This window comes from Colletes gigas, unplaced genomic scaffold, assembly GCF_013123115.1.
Source record: "Colletes gigas isolate AHSC1104 unplaced genomic scaffold, ASM1312311v1 Colletes_gigas_Sc00011, whole genome shotgun sequence".
NCBI lineage: Eukaryota > Metazoa > Arthropoda > Insecta > Hymenoptera > Colletidae > Colletes > Colletes gigas.
The window spans coordinates 6,708,950-6,732,576 of record NW_025106640.1 but is presented as its reverse complement, the minus strand read 5'-3'; the positions used below and the strand labels follow the sequence as shown (position 1 = coordinate 6,732,576).

The window sequence follows — 23,627 nt, the reverse complement described above, 5'->3', positions numbered from 1 at the left end:
AAAATAATAGATCATGTATACAGAAATTCACTTATATTTTTTAGATTTACAGTAATTTTTATAAAACTACTTGGTACGACGACCTACATGTCATCTCCAGTGCATGGTTTATACAAGAACGCCAGAAATAGCAGTCGTAATATGCTTAGTATTGGCTAAGAATTTAATAGATGCTGTGCATGAATGTACCTTTTCTAATGAATTATAAATACGAAATATTGTAATTACAAATTAATATTCTCTGTACACATAATGTCATATAATACATGAATTCTATTGTAACAATATATACATAATTAATCTATTGTTAAAACAATGGTGTTATTTTCTTTCCTCCGTTACTTTCCAGCGGTATTCCACAAGAAAGTTACAAATATGAATGTTTTCTTTTATTAATTATAACATTTTTAATTGTTTCACAAATCCTTCGTTCGGTTTAATGCAATTTCTCAATTTTTTTACTTTATTATATGCGTCATCGTACGATAATTTTTCACAAAGCGTCAAGTAAGAAATAACAATAGTCGGTGAACGAGACACGCCAGCATTGCAATGTACAAGGATATTTTTACAACGACATTCGTCTATGATTTTGTAACATTTTTCTATTGCCACGGATATATCGGATTCGGGTAAATCTAACAAATCGCAATAATAATATTCAATACCATCAAATTTTACTGCCGCCTCAATGCCAATACTTAATACATTACGAATGTTATGTTCTTGTAAAATTTCTATATTCGCAATAGGGTCTTGCGAGCTTAAAAATAATCCTGGTATTATACACGCAATTTGTAAGTCAGGTTTGTCATCTACAACAAACGGTATGCTGGGAGATAATTCTTTCGTTTCTCCATTAGCTTCTTCATATCTTTGACCAATCATATTTGTTACAATGGTCGTGCAAGATTTTAAATGTAATCTTTTACTTTTTATCAGATCTGCTAGACTCATTGTTAATAAACGAATAACGTTAAGCAAGAGTAAAAAAAAAATAAATTTATTAAAACCTTAATTTATTTAGTTTTTATTTCTGTACGTTTATTATGCTTCCTTATCTACATTACTGGCACTACTACCTTGCTCTCAAGAGGTATTTCTTCGTGTTTTATAGTGTGTTCATTTAATTCTTCTTGACAATACTCTACATTCGCTAGATATAAACCATGTGGTGGAGCTAGTTTTATTTGACCAGGCCAATTCTTATGGGTAGGCACTTGTAACATAGTAGTTATATCTTTTTCTGTTATTACTCCCATGCCTAAGCATAGCAAGGATCCTACTATTCGTCTGACCTACAAAATAGTTGTTGCCGTTTAGCATATATTTTATATATTCATTCAAACAATATACTATGTAGGAATATCGCAATAAATGTTTTTTACATACTGATATGTTGTAGTAACATCCACACTTTAGTATAATTATAGTAAATTATAATATATGTACAATAGGGAATTAATAAAATTAACATGTATTTATTATTACATACCTGGTTATACAAGAAGGATCTTGAACTGCATATAATATTCCAATAATTAAAATGTTGTGCTAAAGGGTCAACTAACATAAAGGGCTGGCTGTCCTCTACGCATAACTTTTGTAGCGACCGTACATAAATCTTTCGGTCCTTCAATTTCGTCTGTGCGCAAAATGTTGTAAAGTCTTTTGTTCCCATAAATAACGACGTTGCACATTTTATTTTTTCTATATCAAAATATTCCGTTCTAATGAAACGTTCGCACAAAGCAATAAAGACGCATTAAACATTGTTTATGAAAGAATAAATGTTTTTTTCAATGAAAATATGATCAATACCGAAGAAAGTGGGTTCGATTTCTTTCTGCTATAGGAATTCTCTGCTCATTGGAATCCTTAGCTACCATAAATCTATAAATGTAAGTTCTAGATTTTGCAAAGTATCTAGCGTGAAACTTTTGCGTCACAGGAATAACCTCCAATAGTCTTGAAAGAATATATGTATCTATTAGAAATCGCTGTAGACCAAAAGATATTACAGTATCAAAATGTTAATTACCTAATGTCATGGTCGCATTTAGATAGGTAGCGATTTACAAACATAAGCACTTCGTTGGAATTACGGATACAATCATACTTGTTTTCTAAGTCAACATGAGCCGAAGCATACAAAGCATGTACACCACTATCGGTCCTATAAATAACAAGATCATATTTAACTAAATAACACATGTAGAATATTAATTTTAATTAAAACAATTTACCTGCTAGAGGGAGTTACTTTTGGCCAACTTGCACACTTTGGTAGCAATGTTGAAAAAGCACATTCTAAAGCTCCCTGAATAGTGTCTGGGTCTTGCAGCATAAAATTGTTTCGCATTACATTCTTTTGCATTCCGCTAAAATTCGAACATAATTGGTATATTAACGTTATAACTCGAGATTCTATAAGAGTTATGTTGAATATTCGAAACGTTTATCATACTAAGTTTCATTTGTGATATTTAGTATAGCGTAAAAAACATTTTCAAAAATATTAACGCTATCAAGAAAAAATGACAAATATATGTATATATTTTCTATTATACCTGTACTGCGTACCAAGATAAGAAAACCTAATAAAATATCTGTTCATGTTCTGCTTGCAATTATAAATATACTAATTCTTTGCAAATCTCATTCAAGACCACTGTGGCCATTTCGAGGGAATCGAAATCGACAATAGCGACGACGAACATCCTTAGCGTCTAAGCTTCGTCGTCGATGCACTCAATTACGCCGAATCTAGCCACACTGGTGAACTGCGAGTCGATGTAAAGAATATAGCACGATGTATGTGTTTATCTTTTTGTGATCACTTATCGTACAATCTGGACTTGAAATAATATCGTTCTTGAGTAGTTCGGTTCCATCGATTTCAGGTATCAACGCCGTGTGTTTCCATACTGTCGTATGATTGTAACTTTTCCAGTAAAATATTGATAATTAAAGGGCCAATCGGTATTGTACAACGAACATGACGGTTACAGTATTCGCCAGTCAGGCGATTTTAATCCCGCGGGAAATGATGTGTTTCGGTAGAAATATATCACGGCTTTACCATCGCCATCGAAAACTATGTCGTGTGAACAGCATTCTGTTAGGAAAATGTTTGTCTCCCTCGTTTGTCATTGATACCTGGGCTGTACAAAGGACATGTCATAGCAATAAAAGTAAAGTAGAAAGTTTCCCGGGTACCTTAACGAAGCAGCAAGCTAAAGAATTGGCCTTGAAGCTCACTTCGGAAGAACGAGAGCACTTTTCAAGCGCTCTTCAAGAATGTAAATCTGAAGAAGATAAGGCTGGATATCAACGTAATTAATTTCTATCAGGATTAAGTATCATTAAAATCAATTGTTTTTTTGTAGACTTTACTTTTTCCTATTATTAAATTGATAACTTTTTTTATTACATATCTGTTACACAGATGCGATTGGTAAAATTTTACATTTCTTACTAAACGTGCTTGTTATGTCGTTTTAAGGTCAATTAGCAGGTTTCCGGTGGTCTACTACGCTTGGAAAACCTTCAAAAATTCCATCCTTGGGAGACGTGGATGCCACGGGGCAATATTGTACCGTACCAGACGATTGGCTTATGCGCAAGTATGGTAGGAACATCAAAACATTGACTACTTCTTAAATCATTAACAGCAATTCATACTATTAAGTTGACATAATAATATTTATAATATTTTGATAATAACTCGGATAATAACAACTCTGAACGATATAAATCTACTAATAGTTTCAATCTTAAAAGTGAAAATATTTTTTTCATATCGTATTGTAATTCAGTATAATAGTCATTATTCTTTAACAGTATAAAATCTTTTCCTTCCATCGCATTCTACATGGACATCTTGTTGTAAGTCTAATATGCGTTAAACTATATATTTCATCAATCTGAGTGTTTTAATTCTTTTACTTGCTTCTTCTACTTTAACTGAACTCTATGGATGCAATAAAAAGATAACTACAGAGCAACTCTTAGGTAATATATTATTTTAGATATACCTATCTACTATTGTCTTTAACATCATATATTAATTTAAAAGTAATTGAAATTTTGCATAGAAACTATAGTTGTTCTTCTTGGATAAGAATGTAGAATATAATGATAAATATTTGTTAATATCATAATAGATATGTTTTATACAATTAGTCATAAAGTAGTTACATGTTATTTTACAAATAATACACTTTGAATATGTACCATATTTTCTAAAAGAATTAATAATATTTTTGAAAATAAGAATCCATATAATTCTGCTAAGTAACTAGACCATGCTTATAGTATTTACAATTAATTTAACAATAAACACAATGCAACAAGAATCCTGCTTAAATAAGCACATAAAAATTGCTTGAGGATTTAGGTAAATAATTTTAGAAATTTTCACTTTATAAAAAATTGTTAAAATACTTTTTTCAAACTTGATTTTCGTTATTTGAGTTAATCTCTATGTTCTATATTATTGTAATTTTTGCATGGTTCAAATAATGCTTTTTTCATAGTTTGAAATATGTTGCTGAGAATATTTCATAAAACACATCCCGTTTATTAATATATGTTACACCATTTAGTAAACTTTAATGTAAATATTTTTTAGGTAAAAAGATGTACCTTTATTTGAATAAAGTTTTATTTCTCGAAATCTTGTGTATTTAATTAATTAGTTAATTGTCCTAAGTGATTTTTTAAACTTTTTATTAAACTTCAAAGAAAAATTCAAAATTATTATTCAAAAATGTAAAAAAAAGATTAATGGATGAATGTTCATTACTTTATGTTTTGTAAGTAACATAAAGATCATGTTTTTTCAATTAAGTAACTCCTTGTTAGACTTCTCGTTAGTTATGTTTTTTTAACTATCTTTTATTTCATAAAAGGACAGACATTTATATTTTGCTCTTTCCATTACAGTTGAAAAAGTTCCAGGACCAACAACAAAAACTCTAGTATTAGGTACGAAATATAATATTTTTCATATATTAAAATTTCTAATTGTATTTAAAACTTTATAATCTCATATTTGAGCATTTATTATTAAAATAATAATTATATCCATCTGTCAATTAAAACTACCAAAGTTGTTAAATTAGTGGCAATACTATAGTAATAATGTTAGGAAATATTTTTGCAGTTGCAATTGCGAATGCAATTCCATTCATTGGCTTTGGTTTTCTTGACAACTTCATCATGATTATCGCTGTACGTACCATAGTCCTATGCAATTTATTTTTCAGTGTGTAATATGCTAATTTCAGGGTGACCAGATTGAAACGATATTAAATAAAAGATTTCCAGTATCGACTATGGCAGCTGCAGCGTTAGGAAACACTGTTTCTGATATAATAGGAATTGGATCTGTACATTATGTAGAAATATTTGCTCATAAAATTGGATTTCAGGCACCAAAACTTACTTCTATAGAATTAAATCTGCCTAAAACGAAACGAGCTGCAAATGTGGTATGATATGCTTAGCCTTATATTGTATTTAAAATGCTATATAAATAATTTAGTTTGACCGAAAGAAAAATGAAAAATAATTTGTCATGATTTAGGGACGAGTTATTGGAGTTACAGTTGGTTGTTTTATTGGAATGACACCTATTCCTCTTTTTTCGTATCTTCATGATAGCGATTGAACTTGTGAGTATTAAATGCTCCAAATTTTATTGTTCGTTCGAAGATATTAATTTCTATCGTTGCATCGAACAAATGTGTAATAGTAGAAACAAAAAAAACATCTTATAGCCTGTATAATATAAACAAAGCTTTTATAATTGTTTGCAGTTTTAATTTATGACAATCATAGTGTTCGTGTAACATAGTATAATGTATGTAATAATTGATGTATTTAATGTAGGTATATGTATAAAGCAATGTACTATCAAAATTATACCAACAACATTAATAATAGATGCACTATTGGTGTCTTATATTCTTTATTACTTTTCTTACCATTATTTTTATCTAAGAATTTTCATAAAAGGGTAGTAATTAAAAAAAATAATACACACGTATGTACCTCATATTATTTATTGAAAAAATTACTTTGTTAATATAGAGGTTACTTGCGAGTTTACAAGTTAGTACAAAAAATATATATACTTCTTTTCTTGTAAATCTTAATAAAGACGCTATGTTTTATTAATTTGGAAAGAAGTAGATGTTTAATCTTCAATGTTGATGATAAAGAGTTATTTTTGTAACATGGTATGCACACAGTACGTAAAAAGAAGATAGCACATCTTGAAAATATACTGTTTCTTTATTTGAAAACAATATATTACTTTGTTTTGTATGTTTGTAGTATGTAATAGGCATAACGAATTATTTTTGTAAAAGGACGAGAAGAGCGGTGATCACTTCTGTTAATGTATTGAGCTTACCATGAAATTTACTGTTTACAATACGAATAAAAATAATTTCAGCCAATATTTACAACTAGCACACTATACCAAAAAATAATATTTTTCAATGATGTATATATTATTTACTGATATTAAGGGGTGTACTATCTTTTTGCCGCATACTGTAATACCTCCAATCGCGTAAACGAAGGTTTAAATCTATACCCAGGATTTGCTTCCAATTCATATCCATTATAAATTCATCCGTATCTTGTATTAAGGTTGTAGCATCGAGTACAAATTTACTAGCTGTTATTAATGCGTCCGTATGTTCAGTTTCATCGTTTAATACATGCAACGTTTCCTTTGATTCTAAACTTGAGTATTCTGGTAACCAAAGCATAACTGAATTCAACCACCATTTCCAGCACTCATTTACGATCTTTTTCGGTTCGATATTTTCACTATCCTGTTGAGTTTCATTACAACTCGGTGAAATAGGCATAAAGTCTGTTGTTAAAACATTTTCAGATACACTTTCGATGGCCGTTGAGGGGACATCCACCAGTGGATTCAAATCTATTTTAGTAATATCTGAAGAATTTGTTATTTGTCGCGGGCTAAGTACCGTTCCTGGGAAATAGCTAGCGACTAAAGCAGAACCCAAGAGAGTGACTATTCCTGCTGTATATGTTGCCAAACAAATAGACGATACGTTTATTACAGAATGCGCCACCGTTATCAATTGTACAGAATTCATTAGACAACTTAATTCCGTGTATGAAAACCAGCCCCTTTTTTGTGCTTCTTTATAAGCTATATCTTTTTCTAGTCTTTGTAATCTCTCCCAAAAATCTTGATTGTGAACAAAAACAGTCCAATCCTAAACGATTTATAGAATTTAACGAGGAACTATTGACGGCAAATAATAATTATTTATTATAAAATACATAACAGTAGTAGTCTACTTACAATAGCATTGAGAAATTCTTTCTCTAATTGATTCATATGCGATATACTTAAATCGGCAGACTGTGCCCATTCGGTATTGAAAACCTCATCTTTTTCTCCTTCGTCGTTCAAAAATTTACTTGCCACCATCTATAAAATAGAAAATGTTATGCTTTAAATAACAATATTTTTCTCGAAGTGATATCGATTAATGCTTGCGTCGACAAAAATGTTTAATTATTACAGTTGGCTTGTATTTTGAACAATTTAATAATTTCATACGTAGGATGAATGAAATCAACGTAATACCAAAGAAACAAGAAATAGTTCAGAAGGTGCGACTCTCTGTAGATATTCTGGATTACAATCTTTCAGTCTTTCCAAGTATAGTAAAGCCAAGACAAGAGAGCATGGCGAAACACACGCATTTCTAGAAATTCTACTTGCTTCCTCCACATCTAGCCGTTCTAGCGTGTGGCCGCTCTTTACTTCGGTGAAGAGGTCTGCTGCCAATTCTAAGAATAAATTTTAATTACATAATCGAACGTGCTAAAAAGTATTCAATTAACTATATGTTATTACTAAAAGAATAAGCGAGAAAATACTATACACATTCCATATCAAATAAATGAAATGTAATAATTTAAATGTCTAAATGCCCGAAGAAGGTATAAATTATTTGCGGAAGTAAACAATTTTTGTTATTGTTAATTTGCATTTACTTGCATATAAGAACACACAAGTTGTAAAGCATCTTTTCCTTTTGTAATTCCATTAATGGCTAAGTTAATCGGTAAAGGTATACAGATAAAAGAAATTAAAATGTTTATTTATACTAACCAGTAACAGGCAAACTAAGACAATCGGTCATCGGTAATTTTGAATAATAAAGTGATTTTGTTATACGGTTTAAAAATTCGTCGTGATTACCCATGCTCTGTAATCAGATGTTTAAATGTAAGAAAAAACATTCTTCTATTTTGGTAAAAAAACGTGACAAATAGCTACCTTACCTTAAGTTTTGCTGGGACTTTCCTCCTTCTCGAAATGTTCGTCATATTAAAATGTTAATGGATCGAACAGCTTATCCGTGTAATTTCGAATCCGTACGTTGAAAAATAGAAGCAACAAATAATTTTTTTAATTTAAAAATATTGCATACGCAGTAAGAGTATACAAAATCCTGACTCGTGATGATTTATGTTCGCTGTGCATAACGAATAGGGCCAATCAGCCAATGGCCAATGCTCGATCCCCGATAGTCCAATAGTAGAGTGTCATTTGTACCACCGCAAATAAAAATCAGCTGACTCGAAGAACATTATAATATTTGTTCGTCAAACTATAACATAGAAAAGTTATTTTTGCGCGAAGAGGGAACGGAAGAATAATATAACACTAATTTTACCATTAATTTAACAACATTTACATCACGATCGTGTATATTTCTATTGTTGGCATAACTGCGAGGCAATGAACTCGTAATTGAATTACCAAAATCGAACAAGTAGAGTGAGTGAATAGAAAACTTTAATTTAAATCGGTAAAAAGGAAAAAGGTGATTGGATTTTCTTTTTAAATCTCGTAAATACATTGTTTCGTGTTTGGTGAAAGTATTTCTGACGCACGATTCTCAAGTCGAACTCGTTAATTATTTTTTAGGTGTGGTGCGAGTATACATATTTATTAGTGATTCTCTTGTAGCTACTTTCATACATTAAACAGGTTAATTGACATATGTCAGATTTCTTATTACCATATTAGTGACTAAGTGGTATGATTAAAAAAGGGATGAACCGAACGGAAAGTGGTATCTAACGATAATAAATTAATTAAATAATAAATTACGTGAAAATGCGGTGGTAGTGATGCGTTTAAAAGGAAAGAATAATACAAAATCGTTTCATAGCGTCTATAAGGTGCTTTCGCGTATATGCCGTAAGTATTTTGCATTTCAATTTTTAATTATAGCGTGTCAAAGTAATAAAAGCGATTCGAGACTCGAAGATATGGTATTACCACATTTTCACTTCAACTTGTTGATAATTACATTTTTGAAGAATAAAAATCGTTTGTTTTGTTGTAAATTAACTATAAATTAATTACATAATTTGTTCATGGTTATGTAAAATTGGAAAGTGCCATTTGTATAAAGTATTGTAATAGATGCGGTATTGGGCACAGCGAAAGTAATAATTTATTTGTTAGGAACTGCAGATAAAGGACAGTTTGATGGTTTCATGGCGGATGGTGCAGTGCCACCAATAAAGAATGGCCATAACTGTAATAACATGGGTTTCGCGACACAAGTTGTAAAACAATCCGCTGACGTTTCTAATATTGTTTATGCTGTGGGACAATATGCTCCTAAAGTATTAAGGAATTTGAATGCCCAAAGATTAAAGAATCAGTTCAGCGATGTGGGCCTGGTTGCCGGTGGTAGCGTCATCAGAGCACATAGATCGGTCTTAGCGGCAGGAAGTGCATATTTCAATGCTATGTTCACCGGTGGTCTTGTCGAAGAGCAACAGGAGTTAGTAGAGATTCATTCTGTATCAGCTGATATTCTTGCGCTCTTAGTGGATTTCATATACACTGGTAATGTGGATATCACCCAGGACAATGTTCAAGAATTATTTGCAGCTGCTGATATGTTAGAGTTGGATGAAGTTGTATCTGGTTGCATTACTTATTTAAAACAGCAACTTCACTACTCCAATGCTCTTGGAATTTATAGGTGAGTTCTTCGGCTATTGATTTTAGTACTACTTAAGAAACATTATTAAAAGCAGAGAATTCTTTCTCTTCCTCTTACATTTTTCATGTAACACAATGTTTCTTGAGAAGAACAAAAATCCACGATCGAAACATTAAATTGCAATGAATTCTAAGTAAAATAGAAGATCTATTATTAATTTGTTCTTGCTCCCTAGACCAAATAGAAATTGTATTGTATATTTATTAAATATTGATAATAGATTTGCAGAAGCACATCACAGATCAGATCTTTTAGGGAGTGCTCTACGCTTTATACAAGTCAACTTTCCCCAAGTATCTCAAGAGGAAGAATTCTTAGATTTGCAAAAAGAACATCTTGTTCATTTCCTCAGTAGCGATTATATTCATATTGATACTGAATTTCAGGTTTGTACTTTCATATATTCTTTGAAGAACTACGAGGAAATATTACGGATGCTATTTATATTTGATGTCTTTCACTTTTGATTATTTTCATTCACAATGGGTGATATCTTGTTATGTAAATAGGTCTTCCAAGCTGCATATAATTGGATTATCCATGATATACCAACAAGAAGGTGTTACGTATTTGACGTACTACGTCACGTACGTTTACGCCTGTGTTCATTAGCAAGATTGGAGCACATTATTTTGGAATGTAAAGATGCGAGTCTTATCGTTGCATTAAGATCTATACAAAAAGATTTAGTGTCGAATAAAGGATGTCTTGTGCCTCTTCATGCACAACCTAGACTTTGCGCCAAGAAGAATATTTTAGTGATAGGTGGTTCAAGACGCGAACACTCGGACAGTTGGGGCAGAGCAGCTGAAAGCACTTATGAAACAATTGAGAAATATGACACATTTACGGGGTATAATTGCTTTCTAATTTTATATTTATACAGTATTAGCTGTATATGCTAGGCCATAATTTAATGCTATTACAATTTTTATAAATTTTTGTAGCGAATGGAGCGAAGTAGCGCCAATCGGAATAGGACGTATATTACCGGGTGTTGCATTGCTAGATGGTAAAGTGTACGTTGTCGGTGGGGAACTTGAATCATGCATCATTGCCAATTGTGAATGTTACGATCCACGTGATAATGTGTGGACTTCGATTGCCTGTATGGAGGAACCCCGGTGTGAATTTGGACTTTGTGCCTTGGATAATAACTTATATGCATTTGGCGGTTGGGTGGGCAAAGATTTCGGCGGATCGATAGAAATATATGATCCGATAACTAATTCTTGGACACTGGATGGACAACTACCAGAACCTCGATTCAGTATGGGAGTAGTCGCGTACGAAGGTAGGTCGATTTAATAAAATCATAAAATTTCAAATTTAATCAAGATATATGTGAAAAACGTAGGTAACGGGCAATATTATATCGTTAATGATTTGTTTAGGATTAATATACATAGTGGGTGGTTGTACGCAAGAAAGCAGACATCGTCAAGATGTGATGAGTTATAATCCAGTAACTAGAGAATGGACTTATTTAGCACCAATGCTCACACCGCGATCGCAAATGGGAATCACCATTCTGGATGGATACATTTATGTTGTCGGTGGTACTAATAAAAATCAAGAGGTATTAACATCCGTTGAACGATATTCCTTCGAAAAGGTAACTTTTTTACTGTGTGCCCCTAGTAGAGTTCCTTGTCCCATGTTCGTTTTTTTTGTGTATTTTACCGTTTATTATATTACAGAATAAATGGAGTACCGTTGCGCCTATGAATATAGGCAGATCGTACCCCGCGGTTGCAGCAGCCGATAGTCGGCTTTATGTTATAGGGGGTGATCAATCTCAGGAAATTAATTTTTATCGAATGCAAATAACAATTTCCACTGTTGAATGTTACGATCCCCGTTCGAACAAATGGCACGAATGTGCTTCATTGCCGACAAGTAGGGGCGAAGCGGCGGCGATTGTCGCACCTTTTTGATTGAAATGTCTTTTCAACGTAAGAATTTTATGCAGCGTGTTAAGGATATTTTATATCACTATATATCCGTATGCGTTACTTTTCGCATTCTAGAATATTCGAACATCTACTTAAAATTGCTTAGTCGTAAATTATGATATCAAACGAGAAACATACGTTTTTTGACTATCGTCTTTTATGTCGTATATACAAAACCATGATTTAAACGCATATAAGCTAGAATGTATTTTTTTATAGATCACAATTGTAAACTATTTAAACGTCAACGGCATTTTTCTTTTTTTAACGAACATAAAATGCAACAGGATTTGAGAAGGGATGTTTCGCTATAAGAATAGTACAGTGTTATTTTCTGTACCCTCAAATATTAACTTAAGTACGATGATTTTGAAGACGAGTTCGTTATATGTATTTACCGATGAAAATAGTACATTACGACTTTCAGATGTTTTAAAAACTTATTAGCATTACAATTTTTATTAATTTTGTAGTAATGACTGACAGCCTTCACATTCTATAGTCATTTACCAAAGTTATTGAGAATACAAGATACGATAATCTATTGTAAATTTTGATCACGTTACAACGAGTTACATGGAGAGCATATTTCTATGTAACTTGTACAAAAAAGTCGTTTCTTACAAGGAATATCCATTAATTACCCCCTTTCTTTCCGATTTTGGCAAAACGTTGAATATTTATAGCGGTCAAAAATGAAGGATGTGTATTACCGATTAAAAATCTAAAATGAGTAACCGTGATCATCCCCTTTAGACGATATAGTCTTGCATACGTAACGCAGACAACAGTGTTTACAAATGATTTTTATTATTTTCCGTACAAAAACCATAATTTGTTTAAAAAACTTCCTTGTATATCCAACAGTTTTTGCAATAAGATCAGAAGGCTGAAAGTTTAAAGGATAATTTTATTCCTTGAACTTAAATCACCACTGCTAAAAAATACGTATACCTTACTTTTGACCACTCTAGAAATTTACAAGGTTTCATAAATATCGAGGAAAGATGCTCGATGGAGGTTCCTTGTTAATGCAAAGAATGCAAGTGAGATATACCTAGCTTTCATCGAGAATTGTATATTATAATTACGTGTGCTTGTGATATTTATAAACTTTTGGTTTGAATTAATTACTTTTTGTTATAACCGTGTACGTATGTTTCATTACTTATTAATTTTTACTGCTACAAGAAGTAAAAAAATACTTAATATTATACTGATATTATCTCTTTTAATTGCCTGTTTTTAACTTGGTAAAAGTGTTTTTTATATTGTGAAATCATATTTTATAGAATCACGTGCATTTGTAAGTTACGCGATTACATTTTATATTAGTAGGTTTTATAGAGAAATATTATTGCAGTTAAATTTCAGTTTTTTTTAAAGTGTGCCTGGTGCTATGTTGGAATTAAAATTGAAAAACTCCTTTTTATATATTGTAAATGTTCGGAAACCTTATTTTTTAATTCTACAACTAAGAGTCTTAAATTGATAGAAAAGATACAATTAAGTGAAAAGTATGTTTTTAAAAAGGTAGTAAGAGTTGCTTCTCGTAATACATAAATTGCACTTGAAAAATCATAAACAATAATAATAACAAGTACTTAGTTTGAAAATCATTTTTACAGAGTGTATACATTATATTGTATCAATGTGATTCTATAAGCAGCTGCATTTTACGTTTTCATTATAGTTACAATATCTATTATACCGAGTAACAATTTTATGTACTTCTTATACCAAAGTATCTTTTTGTAACGAAAAAGTTTCTATAAATTGATATATTATTATGGAATAATTAATATAATAACAGCTTATATATTATGTTTTAATTTGGCTGCTTTCATCTTATATAGGCCTTCGGTTGTTATAAACGTATTGTCATTTAAACAAACGTGAAATATTATTTATGCATTTTGTAACGAATATAAGGAAAATATACTAATTTGAAATAAGGCTATACACGCTAAAGAGATTGTTAAGGCATATCGTAAATTAGTTACAAATTTTGTTACATTGAAATATAATGTAATGATTAGCTTTAATTTTTCAAAAGTCGTAAATTAATTTACATTTATAGTATATTTTGTTATACATATACAAATACTTAATTTTAATTATATATTACCACGTAATTTAGTAGTTGTCACTTTACGATCTTTGTCTAATGAAATGTTGCAGGAAACATTCAGTTTAATTTAATTGTTTTGTCGTATTGGTACGAGATATATATTTCTTATTGTTATGTTTTACGGATACGTACGTATACGTATACGTTATGATGTGTGCTATTAGGTAAATGGCCTTTGTGTATAATTTAAATGTTTTAACGATAGCAAGGGCTTAAAGTTAAAATTTTTCTTGGTTTTAAATTTGAAAGTGTGCGTAAAAGTGGCCCGTGTTATATACTTGTCAGGACCGAAACTAAAGGAATTGCATCCAATTCATAAATAATTGAGAGACGTTATAAATACGGTGATATGTATGCGTTTATATAACTTCGCATATGTGCTTTATGTCAGTTTTCAAATAAAATCTATTTGGAAATGCAGACATTTCACATACAATTTTTATACAAAAAATTGCTACAATTAATAAATATATAAATGTTTCATAGAAGAAAAGATATTACGTATAACAAATATAACTGTATTCTCCAATGATACTTAAAAATTGTAATATACATACGCAAGTTCAGTGCGTGGACATTTTACACACTATGCACTATTAAATATTGAACTATCTTGAAGAATTAAAAATAAATTTTTGAAAATACATTGGCACTACTCTTATTTAGTCGTTTAATAATTAAATTTTAAGAATTGTTTAACTTAAAAAGAAAAATTATTCCCGCATACATACAGTGATCGTCGTTGCTAAAATTATAAATTGAGAAAATCTATTTTATGCAAGTTAAAATAATTACTTTCCGTTTTATTGATGTACTAATCGATTGCAAGGGAACAACTAAATAGAAGTTACAATGAATGTTACAAAATAAATTCATTATCGTTTATGATATGAAGTTTTTTATTAGTATAAGGACTGACATATTTATCAAGCAAGTCTTTGATTAGAACCAATTTTTAATTCAACGTGATTTATGTATAAGTTGTTTAAAAAAGTCAAAGAAATAAATACCTTCAATATTCATTGCCGTGTCCATTTTATGAGATACGGTACACACAACTACTAAGCGGGTTTTTGTAAACAATAATAAGCGGATGATGCTAACTTTTCTGAAGATTATATAAATGTATAGTACACATTTTTTGTATATACTTAAACTATTACAAAACATAGTCCAATTCGTATCTAATATATTGATTCTTTGGATCATTCATAATTCGAGGATAACCAGCTACAAGAGCATCTTGTCCACCTATGTAAAGAGAATTATAAATTTTCCAATATACATCGCGCACTTTTCGTGCTGGATGAAATAATCCCTGCAATTTGAAAAGAGTTATTATCAAATGATGCCTAAACTGCGAGTTAGAAAATTCTCCAAGAATTTGATAAAATTCAATAAAAACATATCTTTTATATATACAATAACGAAATCTTTATATTTAGGTTTATATACTTATATAAATCACATACCTGTAAGGTATACTGTAATATTTTAATTGGTCCAAGAGCGACACGTAAACCATCCACAGCATCCATAAATGCTTGTACTAAATGTGGTGAAGTTTCAAAAACATTGGGCCAGACATGATTCAATAAATGTATCAGTGCATCCTCGCAACCGAACCCATAGACACCTAACGCCATATGCTTAATGGCAGCACATGCAGTTTGCCTATGTACTAAATCCCTAAAATAATAATAATTCCATTAAATTTCATTTACATATTGATTATAATTTCCTATAGAAAGTAACAAATATTTTTTTACCTATCCATAAGCGCGTCTTCCAATAATGGGCTAACAGCATAAATGTAATCCTTTCCCATTTCTCCAATGTATTCGAATAAGAAGGATAAAGATTTTAAAACGCCGTTCTGTACATTTAATTCTGGCACTCTGTATTCGTTCATCAATGCAGGAAGTACCGTAAACGGACTACACGTTTCAGCAACGATAGCTATAGCTACAGTAGTACATACACGATTTTGACGTTCTTGTACTTTCAAATTATTCAGTAGCGTTGCCAACACGTCGTGAGGCCTATACAAAAGTAATTTATCTGTTTAAAATATTATTGAGGTATAATGCATAATGAAAATATTATATTTGAGTATGCACTTACCCTATCGCTTTTGCGATGTAACCGAATGTGTTTACTGTTGCTCTCCTAATTGCTTTCTTGTGAGCTTTAAGTAATTCCAGAAGTTCGAAACATATTCTCATCCATTCTCTGGCAGATACATATTCAGGACCTCTATCCGCGATTCTACCTACGAGGTCAATACAGTTTTCTTGTACCTGAAAAATGAAAATTTAGATCAAAAGAAATTATGCATTTAGAACATATAGTTTGCAGAGAGGCGCGTATTTTTATATAAAACGGTTCGAAAAATTAACCTTTTCGTGTCTGTTTTTCAGTATAGGCGTAAGTCGTGGCAGTAAATCTTTAATAGGTGGTGTCATTTTTGTCATTCCTATGACATTAACAATAGCTTTTAATGCACCTAAAATGCTCCCTAATACTTCAGGGTATTCTTCACCTAAATATTCGTAAAGAACAACACCTAAATGGCCCATTAGTTTTTCCTGTTGACGCAATAAAAATATTTTATTATTATTACCAGGCAACAGGAAATATTTTTCATAATGAAATCAACAAAAAATGAAAAGTTTACCTCTTGACAGGTCTTCATGACAACGGCAATTCGTGAAATTAAATCAGCTGCTTGTTGTCTCACTTTTGCAGATTTATTATTTAATCTCCACAATATCGTACCGCATATTTGTGGAAGATACGCTTTTACCCTTTTTCCTAGCGTGTTTACTATAGTACCAAAACCATTCAGCATTACAACATCCTGTAATGAAATGAAATCATTATATCATATACATGCATTTAATTTATAATCAACTACAATATTAATTTATAATACTACAAACCTCTGTAGTTTGCTCCTGGAAGGCGTACAAAATACCATCTATGAGCTGTTCTTCTAAACGAGAATCAACATCTGCAGCTCCCAAATTACCCATTATTTTTTCAATAGTTTCCATAACCATTTTTCTATATTGTTCATTTTCATCCTTCAGGTCATCCACCACGCGATTTATAATTTCTGATGCACCAACTTTGTTCGCGATTTCTACTGTTGTGTCCACAAGCTACAGAATTAAGATTTATAAGGCTTATTCTTTCTAATCTTCGTTTCTATATTTCAGTACACAAAGAATACACATACCTGTCTATAATTTCTACGATCCAAAGCCATTCGATGATTCCAAAAGTGTTTAAAAAAATGTGGAAGAATCTCGTCTTTAATGTACTGCGCTTCTACACCATCTGTTCCGCAACATTGTTTTACTACCTATCAAGTACATTTATTTATTATTTTTACTTCAATAAACACTCTATATTGTTATCGTTTAAGGCACATACTTTCAAAACAATCTTTTTCATTTCTTCGTCGGGGGACTGGAATTCACGTATGAGGATCAACATTACTTCACGAGTATAGTAATTGGCGTATTCAGCATCCATAAGAGGAATTAAATAACCAATTGCTTTCAAGAACGCAGCAAGACCTTTTCCTCTATGTGTACGAATACCTTTCCAAAGTGGTTTAAGAACCGAGTCGAAACTTTCAATACCATAAGGCGTTGCTGCTTCAGCCAACGCAGCAATAGCCAAAGCGGTAATAGTACGAACTTTCTGTTGCTCATCAACCAAACCTACAAATAAATTAATGTTCTTTACCTGTTATTTTAAACCATAACAACATAGTAGTCTGATTCAATTCAATTACCGTGTTCTATGATTTCGACTAAACTCTTTAGATGCGGCAATATAGCGCATCCCATGAGAATAGCAATTTGCTGTACAATCTTAATGCCCGTGTGACGAGCTTGCCATGACTTTTTACTGCGACACACAGCTTTAAGAAACGGAAGTAAAGAAGGAATCCCCAACGCTGACGCGACCACGGCGAACGCTCTAGCTGTCGTATTACGCACGTACTCATCGATATTATCGATATCTGGTCTCATTGTGGATATCATCGTCGCTAAACCAGCTGCTTTCGCTAGATTAGAAATAATTTCTCTACCTTCTACACGAGCGTAGTAATCTTCATCAATAAGTAAAGGTTCAATGACGACCAAAATCTAAAATAAAAATTGTATTTTTACATTTACTATGTCCTACTACTGAAGTGAGACCTACATGTTAAAATATATCCTGAATAAAACGTAGAGACTTACCTTATGTACATAAGGCCTGACCAAATCGTCAAGTTTATACAGAATACGATCAATGACTTTTACAAGAAGATGACGCTCTTGATCTTCTAATGTAGGAGACATAAGGAGGGGGAGTATCTGATTGAATAATGGTCCCGCGCCAAATTCTCTAGCTTTGTCAGTAATTTGTCTTAGAGCCGCTTTCCTCATCGGCGGTGTACCATTTTTTATTTTCAAAAGCAACTTCATAATTTTCCTTTCCTTCTGCTCCTCGGGGCTGAGCGTTTCCTCGTCAACGTCAACCAACAATTTATCAAAATACTGTGCGTCCTCTGGCTTCATAAAAGGCAAATTTCCTTTTGGTTGATTATCTACGAATTTTGCAGTTTTATCTTCAGTTTGGATGAAGAATCCCTGCGGTGTGCCCGCGATCGGTGTTGGCGTAGCAGTGAGCTTTCTTGCAGGGGTACGAATTGGAATGTACCCTGTAACAAGAGAATACATAATTAAATGTTTTATTAATATTACTTTAAATTTCTTTAAGTTTTAAGGTGTACAATGTTTATATTTTTTACCTGCCGGTGGTTGCAGAACTTTGTATCCAGGTGGGAACAGGGCATCTAATTCATCGTCTGAAAGTGGTCTATTTCTTTCATCGATTTCTCGTTCCCAGCGATACGCTTGAAGCTGTTCCGGCGTCATTGACATTAAATGTCCAGGCGTTGGAGTAGCCAGTCCCATAGCTTTAGGCCCTGTTGGCGTTACTCCACTAGGTGTTAAAATAGAAGTCTGATGGGGTGTAGTAAGGGGGGTTGCCGGTGTTTGCGGTGTCATGGATCCAGGTGTCTGATTTGATGGTGTTTCGTCCCATCGACTTCGACGCTTGCTAGCAGACGGTGTGGGTGTTTCTTGAATTAAGTCGCCCGCAACACGATCGGTTCTTGGAGTCTCAGCCCAACCGCTACTGTGCCCGGGAGTCTCTATTATGTATAAATATAAAATTAGTTTTTAATTCAATGTTAGTTCCCTTTTTCTCGTCGTTTCAATAGATATAAAATATATTTTAAACTCACCGCGTTCTGTTTTCGGTGTTTCATCCCAACGATTTCTACGACTTGAAACAGCTTTTTCGTGAGATGGAGTTTCTCTACCAGGAGTAACTGCACCAGGTGTTGCATGCCCCGGAGTAGCATCCCACATTCTTGTACTTACGCCTGGTGTCGCACCAGGAGTTTCTCCACCTTTACCATGGCCAGGTGTTTCATCCCATCTAATTGCAGCCGGCGTTACCTGATAAATTTTTTAAAATAAACAATTATATTTCGTCAACTTTCGTGTTAGAAAAATAACATCTACTTCTGTACGTACATCCGCATTATCCCAGGATGTCGGCGTTGCAGTAGCACCAGTTAGCTTTTTAGGTGTCGGGGCATCGTCTGTTTGATCCCAACGACCTCTTTTCTTAGGTGCAGGCTTGGGTTCGCCATTTGCTTTCAGAGTTCCCTCTTTGGCTTTTTCTGCGAGTTTTTTTCTTAACTGCAAGTAAACATAAAAATCATCGATTAAATCTCTGCGAACAATAAGAAGAGAATTTTAATCAAAACTTAAATATACCTCAGTTTCTTCTCCTTTTAGCAATTGCTCCCGCATAATCTCAGTGTACGTCCTAGAACCAATGTCGGGAGTCTTACCACCTGTAATCAAGAATCAAAAGTCACGCAAAGCGCAACTATTAGATAATTGTTCAAAAAATGCTCAAACTTTCAAAAACTTCTGAACATACCTAGTCATTTTATTATAATACTGATTATTAAAATGCCCTTAGAATATTTGGCTATATTCTAAGTAAACTACTGAATTCACTCTCATTTCCACGTTGCATATATCATCAAATTAAATGATAATAAAGCAGTTTTACAAATGCAGACAAAAGTACAAATCGTAAGATATCACATTAATTGCACAATGGATTCGAGGAGAGCTGCAACAGTAGATGGCATATAACATACGTACGTGCAATATTGGTACCACAGGGAGCACTGTCCTGCTCAAGTCTTCCACATCGAAAAATACTTTAGCCATCTAAAAATCAACTCATTCTTGTTATTAATAATATTTGCACACCAATCACTCATACTATTTTTCAATATTTACGATCTCACGGAAAATGTATGATACAATGAGAATTTAATGGCATATTATGTATAGGTCTAAATTAAGCTATTGGAATAAAAAAAAGTCTATGAAAAGAGAGATGAGCGAGAATTCATAAACTTAAAGCGTGATGTAGAAAGTCTCATTGTATCATTTATAGGACGCGACTGTAATGCTGTGACAATTCAATCTCGCTTAACCTTCGACATAGTATCCTCGGTAAGCAGATGATTCCAAATGTGCAGACCGTCACTAAGATTGGAAAAAAATGTATACATTAGTATGTATTTGAAAGAATCGCATTCACTCTCTCCACTCAAGCCAGTTTTCTCTACTTCACATTGCTTCCACAATCTGAGTACAAAGAAATCTTAAATCTATTTAACTACTAACAACTGAGGTATCATCCAAAGTGATTCTTTTGTACCATATCAAATGGAAACACTGTATGATAAAATGGGACGTGTAGTTTAGCTTACTTAAGAACCATTTTCAAAAACCTAATTAAAATTAAATCTAACAAAACCATGTAAACCATTCTATTCCTTCCTCAGTTATTGTAGCCAGTAATACCACAGCAGTATAGAAATATATGAATTATTTAAACATTCAAATGAAATGTTCATGACATAAATTTTTTAATCTAGAACTTTTAAATATTAAAAATAGTTTGTGTTTGCTGTAATATTGACATACTTAATATCTTCACTCAATATATACATAGGCTTATTTAACATACAATTCTATGAGTCGTGTAAAGGGTCCAATTTTATGAAAATATTTAGATAATTAAAGATGTCAAAGATGCAATGCATGGATATATGATTTAAATCATACTGCAACTAATTTTAAATAAAATCTTCACACTAAGTGTTTACTTATAAATTATTGAGAAGATTAAAAAAACACAATCTTACAGAATAAACAAACTTGAATATTTTTCTATCATATACTTATAATTTTGCTTTTTTGATCAAACTTTATGTTTTATATCATAAAGGTGAATCGATAAAAACAATAATAGCAAAGTATAGAAAAAAATAATTGAATGATATTGTCATTTAACTATTAAAATTTTCATGAAATATTGTTTTTTGATCATGTATGTAGTATTGTTATCCAACTTGAAAAAGGCAACTTAATTTATTTTTATTTTTAATTCACACAAACATTGAACCTTGTTATGTTTACCATTAAAAAAAAAGATAACGTATTTGTTTACGAAATATTTATGCATAAAATTTAAGGTTTGTTGTATTAAAATCAGGTTGACTTTTTCTTTGCGATATGTTGCAATATATGTATTACGAGTTTATTTCCTTACAAACTGTAGTGACAAAAGCTTTATTGTGCGTATATTTTGTTGCAATATAATTAGGTATGTAATAATGTATATTTGATAATTTCAATACAAATATTTCAAGCACTTTTCGAAATAAATATAATGTAAAATTATTGCAAAATTTATTTTTTTTAATAATAAAAAAAAACGATGGCAGTGGCTAATAATTTATTATATTGCTTCAAAATATCAACAAGAATAATAATATTTAAACACACTTAACATCTAATTACCTGTTTTGGTTTTATAATTCTTAACTTAGAAGAGAAAAATACCAACCTTCTGCGAAGGGATCAACACGCTCAGGAGATATAATCATTCTGCGCCTTTTCTGTCTATATTCATCTTCCCTATCTGCTATGGTGGGTCGTCGTCTGTCTGCAAAGGGATCGTAGTCTTTTTCGCTCTGATCAATAAAACAAATAAAAGTTATTCGTGTTAATTGCATTAATAACTTCAATAATGATATATTCCCTCTTAAATTTCTTACCTGTGCAACATCATTGAGCAATGCTGCTGGTGCATTGTAACCTGGTCTCTTGTTAGTACTAAATGTAGTTGGTTCATAATCTTCATCCTTAAAGGATTAAAATCAATATATCAACTATCGTACTGTTATGTTTAGTTAAAAATGAAAACTATGGATAAAAAAAAATTACCTCAATTTCATCATTTGCTGCAATTGATGTGACATAGCCTTCGTATTTATTATTACTTCCATCATAAATATCTTGATCGTAAAACCCAGTTTTTCCTAAACCTACTTGATCTTTCTCTGCTGATGCATTTTGAATCTCTTTTTTCTTTGATTGTATTTCCCTTATTTGTGCTTCGATATCTATACATCGTGCAGAAATATAAGTAATAAAGAGTTACTAAATGTTATATAAAATTAATAGCATACAAATTAATGACCGATAAAATAATGAATTCGTTCGAGAAAATTTTAGATAAGAGCCGTTAAATATTAAGGATTTTATGTACATATGATGAATATATACTTGAACAATTACGATTGTATGTAGTGTTTTAACATAATATATAATTCTTAGTTAGAACATCCGGACTTAAATTCATAACAAACCTTCGTGTGTTCTGGGAATGGAATCCATCGTGGATGTTGAAACCTAACAGTAGGTTTCTTTCGAGAATTCCGTCAGAATTTTACCCGACTTTATTCCTGGTATTTGAGGGCACGTATTATCTTTATACCATCACATAAGCGGTGCACGTCAACGATAACATTCGATTAAATATGAAAAAAATGGCAACGCGTTAAATTCTGTTCCTTATCAATCTTTACATTGGTAATATTATAGGACGACATACTATGCATTATTTCTAAATCATAAAGGTACATTTACATTAATACTGCGTTTACAATGAATGGATTCATGGTAACTAAGATTTAACCCTAGTAATAATAGATAGCGCTGCTCGTCTTGGTTACCGACAAATTAGTAAAAATTTTGGTCTCATGGAAACGTTCCCTAGGGCTAGTAATATTTAGTTATTCACAAAATGTAACTAGATTGTCACTTTCTCTAAAAGCCCGCCACTTTATCTGTGTTCCATATAAGTACTATGTATGTACTCATAAAATAGAATTTTATTAGAAATGTAATTTGTGTAACGTGTCTGTCTATTACTCGTTATTTATATTTACGTTCTGTGTTTACAATTATTGACAAAATGCAGTTTTTCCTTTGTTTCGTC

The 23,627-nt window shown here is 31.8% G+C and overlaps 6 protein-coding genes across 13 annotated transcripts; 2 read left to right on the top strand and 4 right to left on the bottom strand.

Moving 5' to 3' along the window:
* Positions 1–57: 57 nt before the first annotated feature.
* On the bottom strand, positions 58–957 carry LOC122398403 (dual specificity protein phosphatase 19). Its single transcript, XM_043398209.1, has one exon. The coding sequence runs from the start codon at positions 955–957 to the stop codon at positions 397–399; it is 561 nt and encodes a 186-aa protein (XP_043254144.1). The 3' UTR covers positions 58–396.
* Positions 938–2,932, bottom strand: LOC122398386 (tRNA pseudouridine synthase-like 1). Of its 3 annotated transcripts, none has more exons than XM_043398185.1 (6): positions 2,850–2,932; positions 2,247–2,381; positions 2,042–2,176; positions 1,822–1,968; positions 1,496–1,730; positions 938–1,298 (listed from the first exon to the last, which is right to left on the bottom strand). In XM_043398185.1, exons 2-6 carry the CDS (start codon positions 2,375–2,377, stop codon positions 1,062–1,064), a joined length of 885 nt encoding a protein of 294 aa, XP_043254120.1. In that variant the 5' UTR covers positions 2,378–2,381; positions 2,850–2,932; the 3' UTR covers positions 938–1,061. The 3 variants fall into 3 exon arrangements, with proteins under 3 accessions (XP_043254120.1, XP_043254118.1, XP_043254119.1); XM_043398183.1 differs by lacking the exon at positions 2,850–2,932 and adding an exon at positions 2,571–2,764; XM_043398184.1 differs by lacking the exon at positions 2,850–2,932 and adding an exon at positions 2,584–2,703.
* On the top strand, positions 2,730–5,779 carry LOC122398387. 2 transcript variants are annotated; one of them, XM_043398186.1, is made up of 8 exons: positions 2,730–2,814; positions 2,904–3,335; positions 3,506–3,626; positions 3,844–3,865; positions 4,914–4,989; positions 5,168–5,235; positions 5,292–5,495; positions 5,591–5,779. In XM_043398186.1, exons 2-8 carry the CDS (start codon positions 2,999–3,001, stop codon positions 5,672–5,674), a joined length of 912 nt encoding a protein of 303 aa, XP_043254121.1. In that variant the 5' UTR covers positions 2,730–2,814; positions 2,904–2,998; the 3' UTR covers positions 5,675–5,779. The 2 variants fall into 2 exon arrangements, with proteins under 2 accessions (XP_043254121.1, XP_043254122.1); XM_043398187.1 differs by lacking the exons at positions 2,730–2,814; positions 3,844–3,865 and having other exon boundaries at positions 2,985–3,335; positions 3,506–3,631; positions 4,948–4,989.
* A 320-nt stretch (positions 5,780–6,099) lies between these two features.
* On the bottom strand, positions 6,100–8,548 carry LOC122398374 (protein CNPPD1). Of its 2 annotated transcripts, XM_043398163.1 has the most exons (6): positions 8,347–8,548; positions 8,174–8,270; positions 7,643–7,848; positions 7,355–7,483; positions 6,563–7,265; positions 6,210–6,247 (listed from the first exon to the last, which is right to left on the bottom strand). In XM_043398163.1, the coding sequence occupies exons 1-6, from the start codon at positions 8,389–8,391 to the stop codon at positions 6,210–6,212; spliced, it is 1,218 nt and encodes a 405-aa protein (XP_043254098.1). In that variant the 5' UTR covers positions 8,392–8,548. The 2 variants fall into 2 exon arrangements, with proteins under 2 accessions (XP_043254097.1, XP_043254098.1); XM_043398162.1 differs by having other exon boundaries at positions 6,100–7,265; positions 8,347–8,545.
* Positions 8,549–8,781: 233 nt separating this feature from the next.
* LOC122398354 (actin-binding protein IPP-like) lies at positions 8,782–13,197 on the top strand. The gene is made up of 7 exons (XM_043398122.1): positions 8,782–9,271; positions 9,542–10,070; positions 10,312–10,477; positions 10,601–10,944; positions 11,039–11,385; positions 11,486–11,706; positions 11,792–13,197. The coding sequence occupies exons 1-7, from the start codon at positions 9,202–9,204 to the stop codon at positions 12,026–12,028; spliced, it is 1,914 nt and encodes a 637-aa protein (XP_043254057.1). The 5' UTR covers positions 8,782–9,201; the 3' UTR covers positions 12,029–13,197.
* Positions 13,198–13,286: 89 nt separating this feature from the next.
* Positions 13,287–23,230, bottom strand: LOC122398332 (splicing factor 3B subunit 1). Of its 4 annotated transcripts, XM_043398077.1 has the most exons (19): positions 22,996–23,230; positions 22,571–22,749; positions 22,402–22,488; positions 22,191–22,317; positions 20,030–20,109; positions 19,784–19,951; positions 19,489–19,705; positions 18,991–19,395; positions 18,437–18,900; positions 17,983–18,340; positions 17,616–17,908; positions 17,419–17,544; positions 17,120–17,341; positions 16,855–17,037; positions 16,577–16,765; positions 16,302–16,477; positions 15,947–16,219; positions 15,650–15,866; positions 13,287–15,495 (listed from the first exon to the last, which is right to left on the bottom strand). In XM_043398077.1, the coding sequence occupies exons 1-19, from the start codon at positions 23,021–23,023 to the stop codon at positions 15,337–15,339; spliced, it is 3,951 nt and encodes a 1,316-aa protein (XP_043254012.1). In that variant the 5' UTR covers positions 23,024–23,230; the 3' UTR covers positions 13,287–15,336. The 4 variants fall into 4 exon arrangements, with proteins under 4 accessions (XP_043254012.1, XP_043254014.1, XP_043254013.1 ...); XM_043398079.1 differs by lacking the exons at positions 22,402–22,488; positions 22,571–22,749; positions 22,996–23,230 and adding an exon at positions 20,429–20,821 and having other exon boundaries at positions 22,191–22,265; XM_043398078.1 differs by lacking the exons at positions 22,191–22,317; positions 22,402–22,488; positions 22,571–22,749; positions 22,996–23,230 and adding an exon at positions 20,429–21,410.
* Positions 23,231–23,627: the final 397 nt, after the last annotated feature.

What these genes read in the sequence shown, in the direction of transcription:
- LOC122398387 (XM_043398186.1), top strand. Translation starts at nt 2,999, where the DNA reads ATGACGGTTACAGTATTCGCCAGTCAGGCGATTTTAATCCCGCGGGAA. An exon ending in AGATAAGGCTGGATATCAAC is followed by an intron (nt 3,336 to 3,505) that starts GTAATTAATTTC and finishes TGTCGTTTTAAG; the next exon opens with GTCAATTAGCAGGTTTCCGG. An exon ending in CGAAACGAGCTGCAAATGTG is followed by an intron (nt 5,496 to 5,590) that starts GTATGATATGCT and finishes GTCATGATTTAG; the next exon opens with GGACGAGTTATTGGAGTTAC.
- LOC122398374 (XM_043398162.1), bottom strand. Translation starts at nt 8,391, where the DNA reads ATGACGAACATTTCGAGAAGGAGGAAAGTCCCAGCAAAACTTAAG. An exon ending in TCTTAGTTTGCCTGTTACTG is followed by an intron (nt 7,849 to 8,173) that starts GTTAGTATAAAT and finishes ATTTATTCTTAG; the next exon opens with AATTGGCAGCAGACCTCTTC. An exon ending in AAGAATTTCTCAATGCTATT is followed by an intron (nt 7,266 to 7,354) that starts GTAAGTAGACTA and finishes TAAATCGTTTAG; the next exon opens with GATTGGACTGTTTTTGTTCA.
- LOC122398386 (XM_043398183.1), bottom strand. Translation starts at nt 2,617, where the DNA reads ATGAACAGATATTTTATTAGGTTTTCTTATCTTGGTACGCAGTACAG. An exon ending in AAAGTAACTCCCTCTAGCAG is followed by an intron (nt 2,177 to 2,246) that starts GTAAATTGTTTT and finishes TGTTATTTATAG; the next exon opens with GACCGATAGTGGTGTACATG. An exon ending in AAATGCGACCATGACATTAG is followed by an intron (nt 1,969 to 2,041) that starts GTAATTAACATT and finishes TATTCTTTCAAG; the next exon opens with ACTATTGGAGGTTATTCCTG.
- LOC122398354 (XM_043398122.1), top strand. Translation starts at nt 9,202, where the DNA reads ATGCGTTTAAAAGGAAAGAATAATACAAAATCGTTTCATAGCGTCTAT. An exon ending in AAATATGACACATTTACGGG is followed by an intron (nt 10,945 to 11,038) that starts GTATAATTGCTT and finishes AAATTTTTGTAG; the next exon opens with CGAATGGAGCGAAGTAGCGC. An exon ending in AACGATATTCCTTCGAAAAG is followed by an intron (nt 11,707 to 11,791) that starts GTAACTTTTTTA and finishes ATTATATTACAG; the next exon opens with AATAAATGGAGTACCGTTGC.
- LOC122398332 (XM_043398077.1), bottom strand. Translation starts at nt 23,023, where the DNA reads ATGGATTCCATTCCCAGAACACACGAAG. An exon ending in TGTTGATCCCTTCGCAGAAG is followed by an intron (nt 20,110 to 22,190) that starts GTTGGTATTTTT and finishes TCTTGATTACAG; the next exon opens with GTGGTAAGACTCCCGACATT. An exon ending in TACATCGCAAAAGCGATAGG is followed by an intron (nt 16,220 to 16,301) that starts GTAAGTGCATAC and finishes ACTTTTGTATAG; the next exon opens with GCCTCACGACGTGTTGGCAA.
- LOC122398403 (XM_043398209.1), bottom strand. Translation starts at nt 957, where the DNA reads ATGAGTCTAGCAGATCTGATAAAAAGTAAAAGATTACATTTAAAATCT.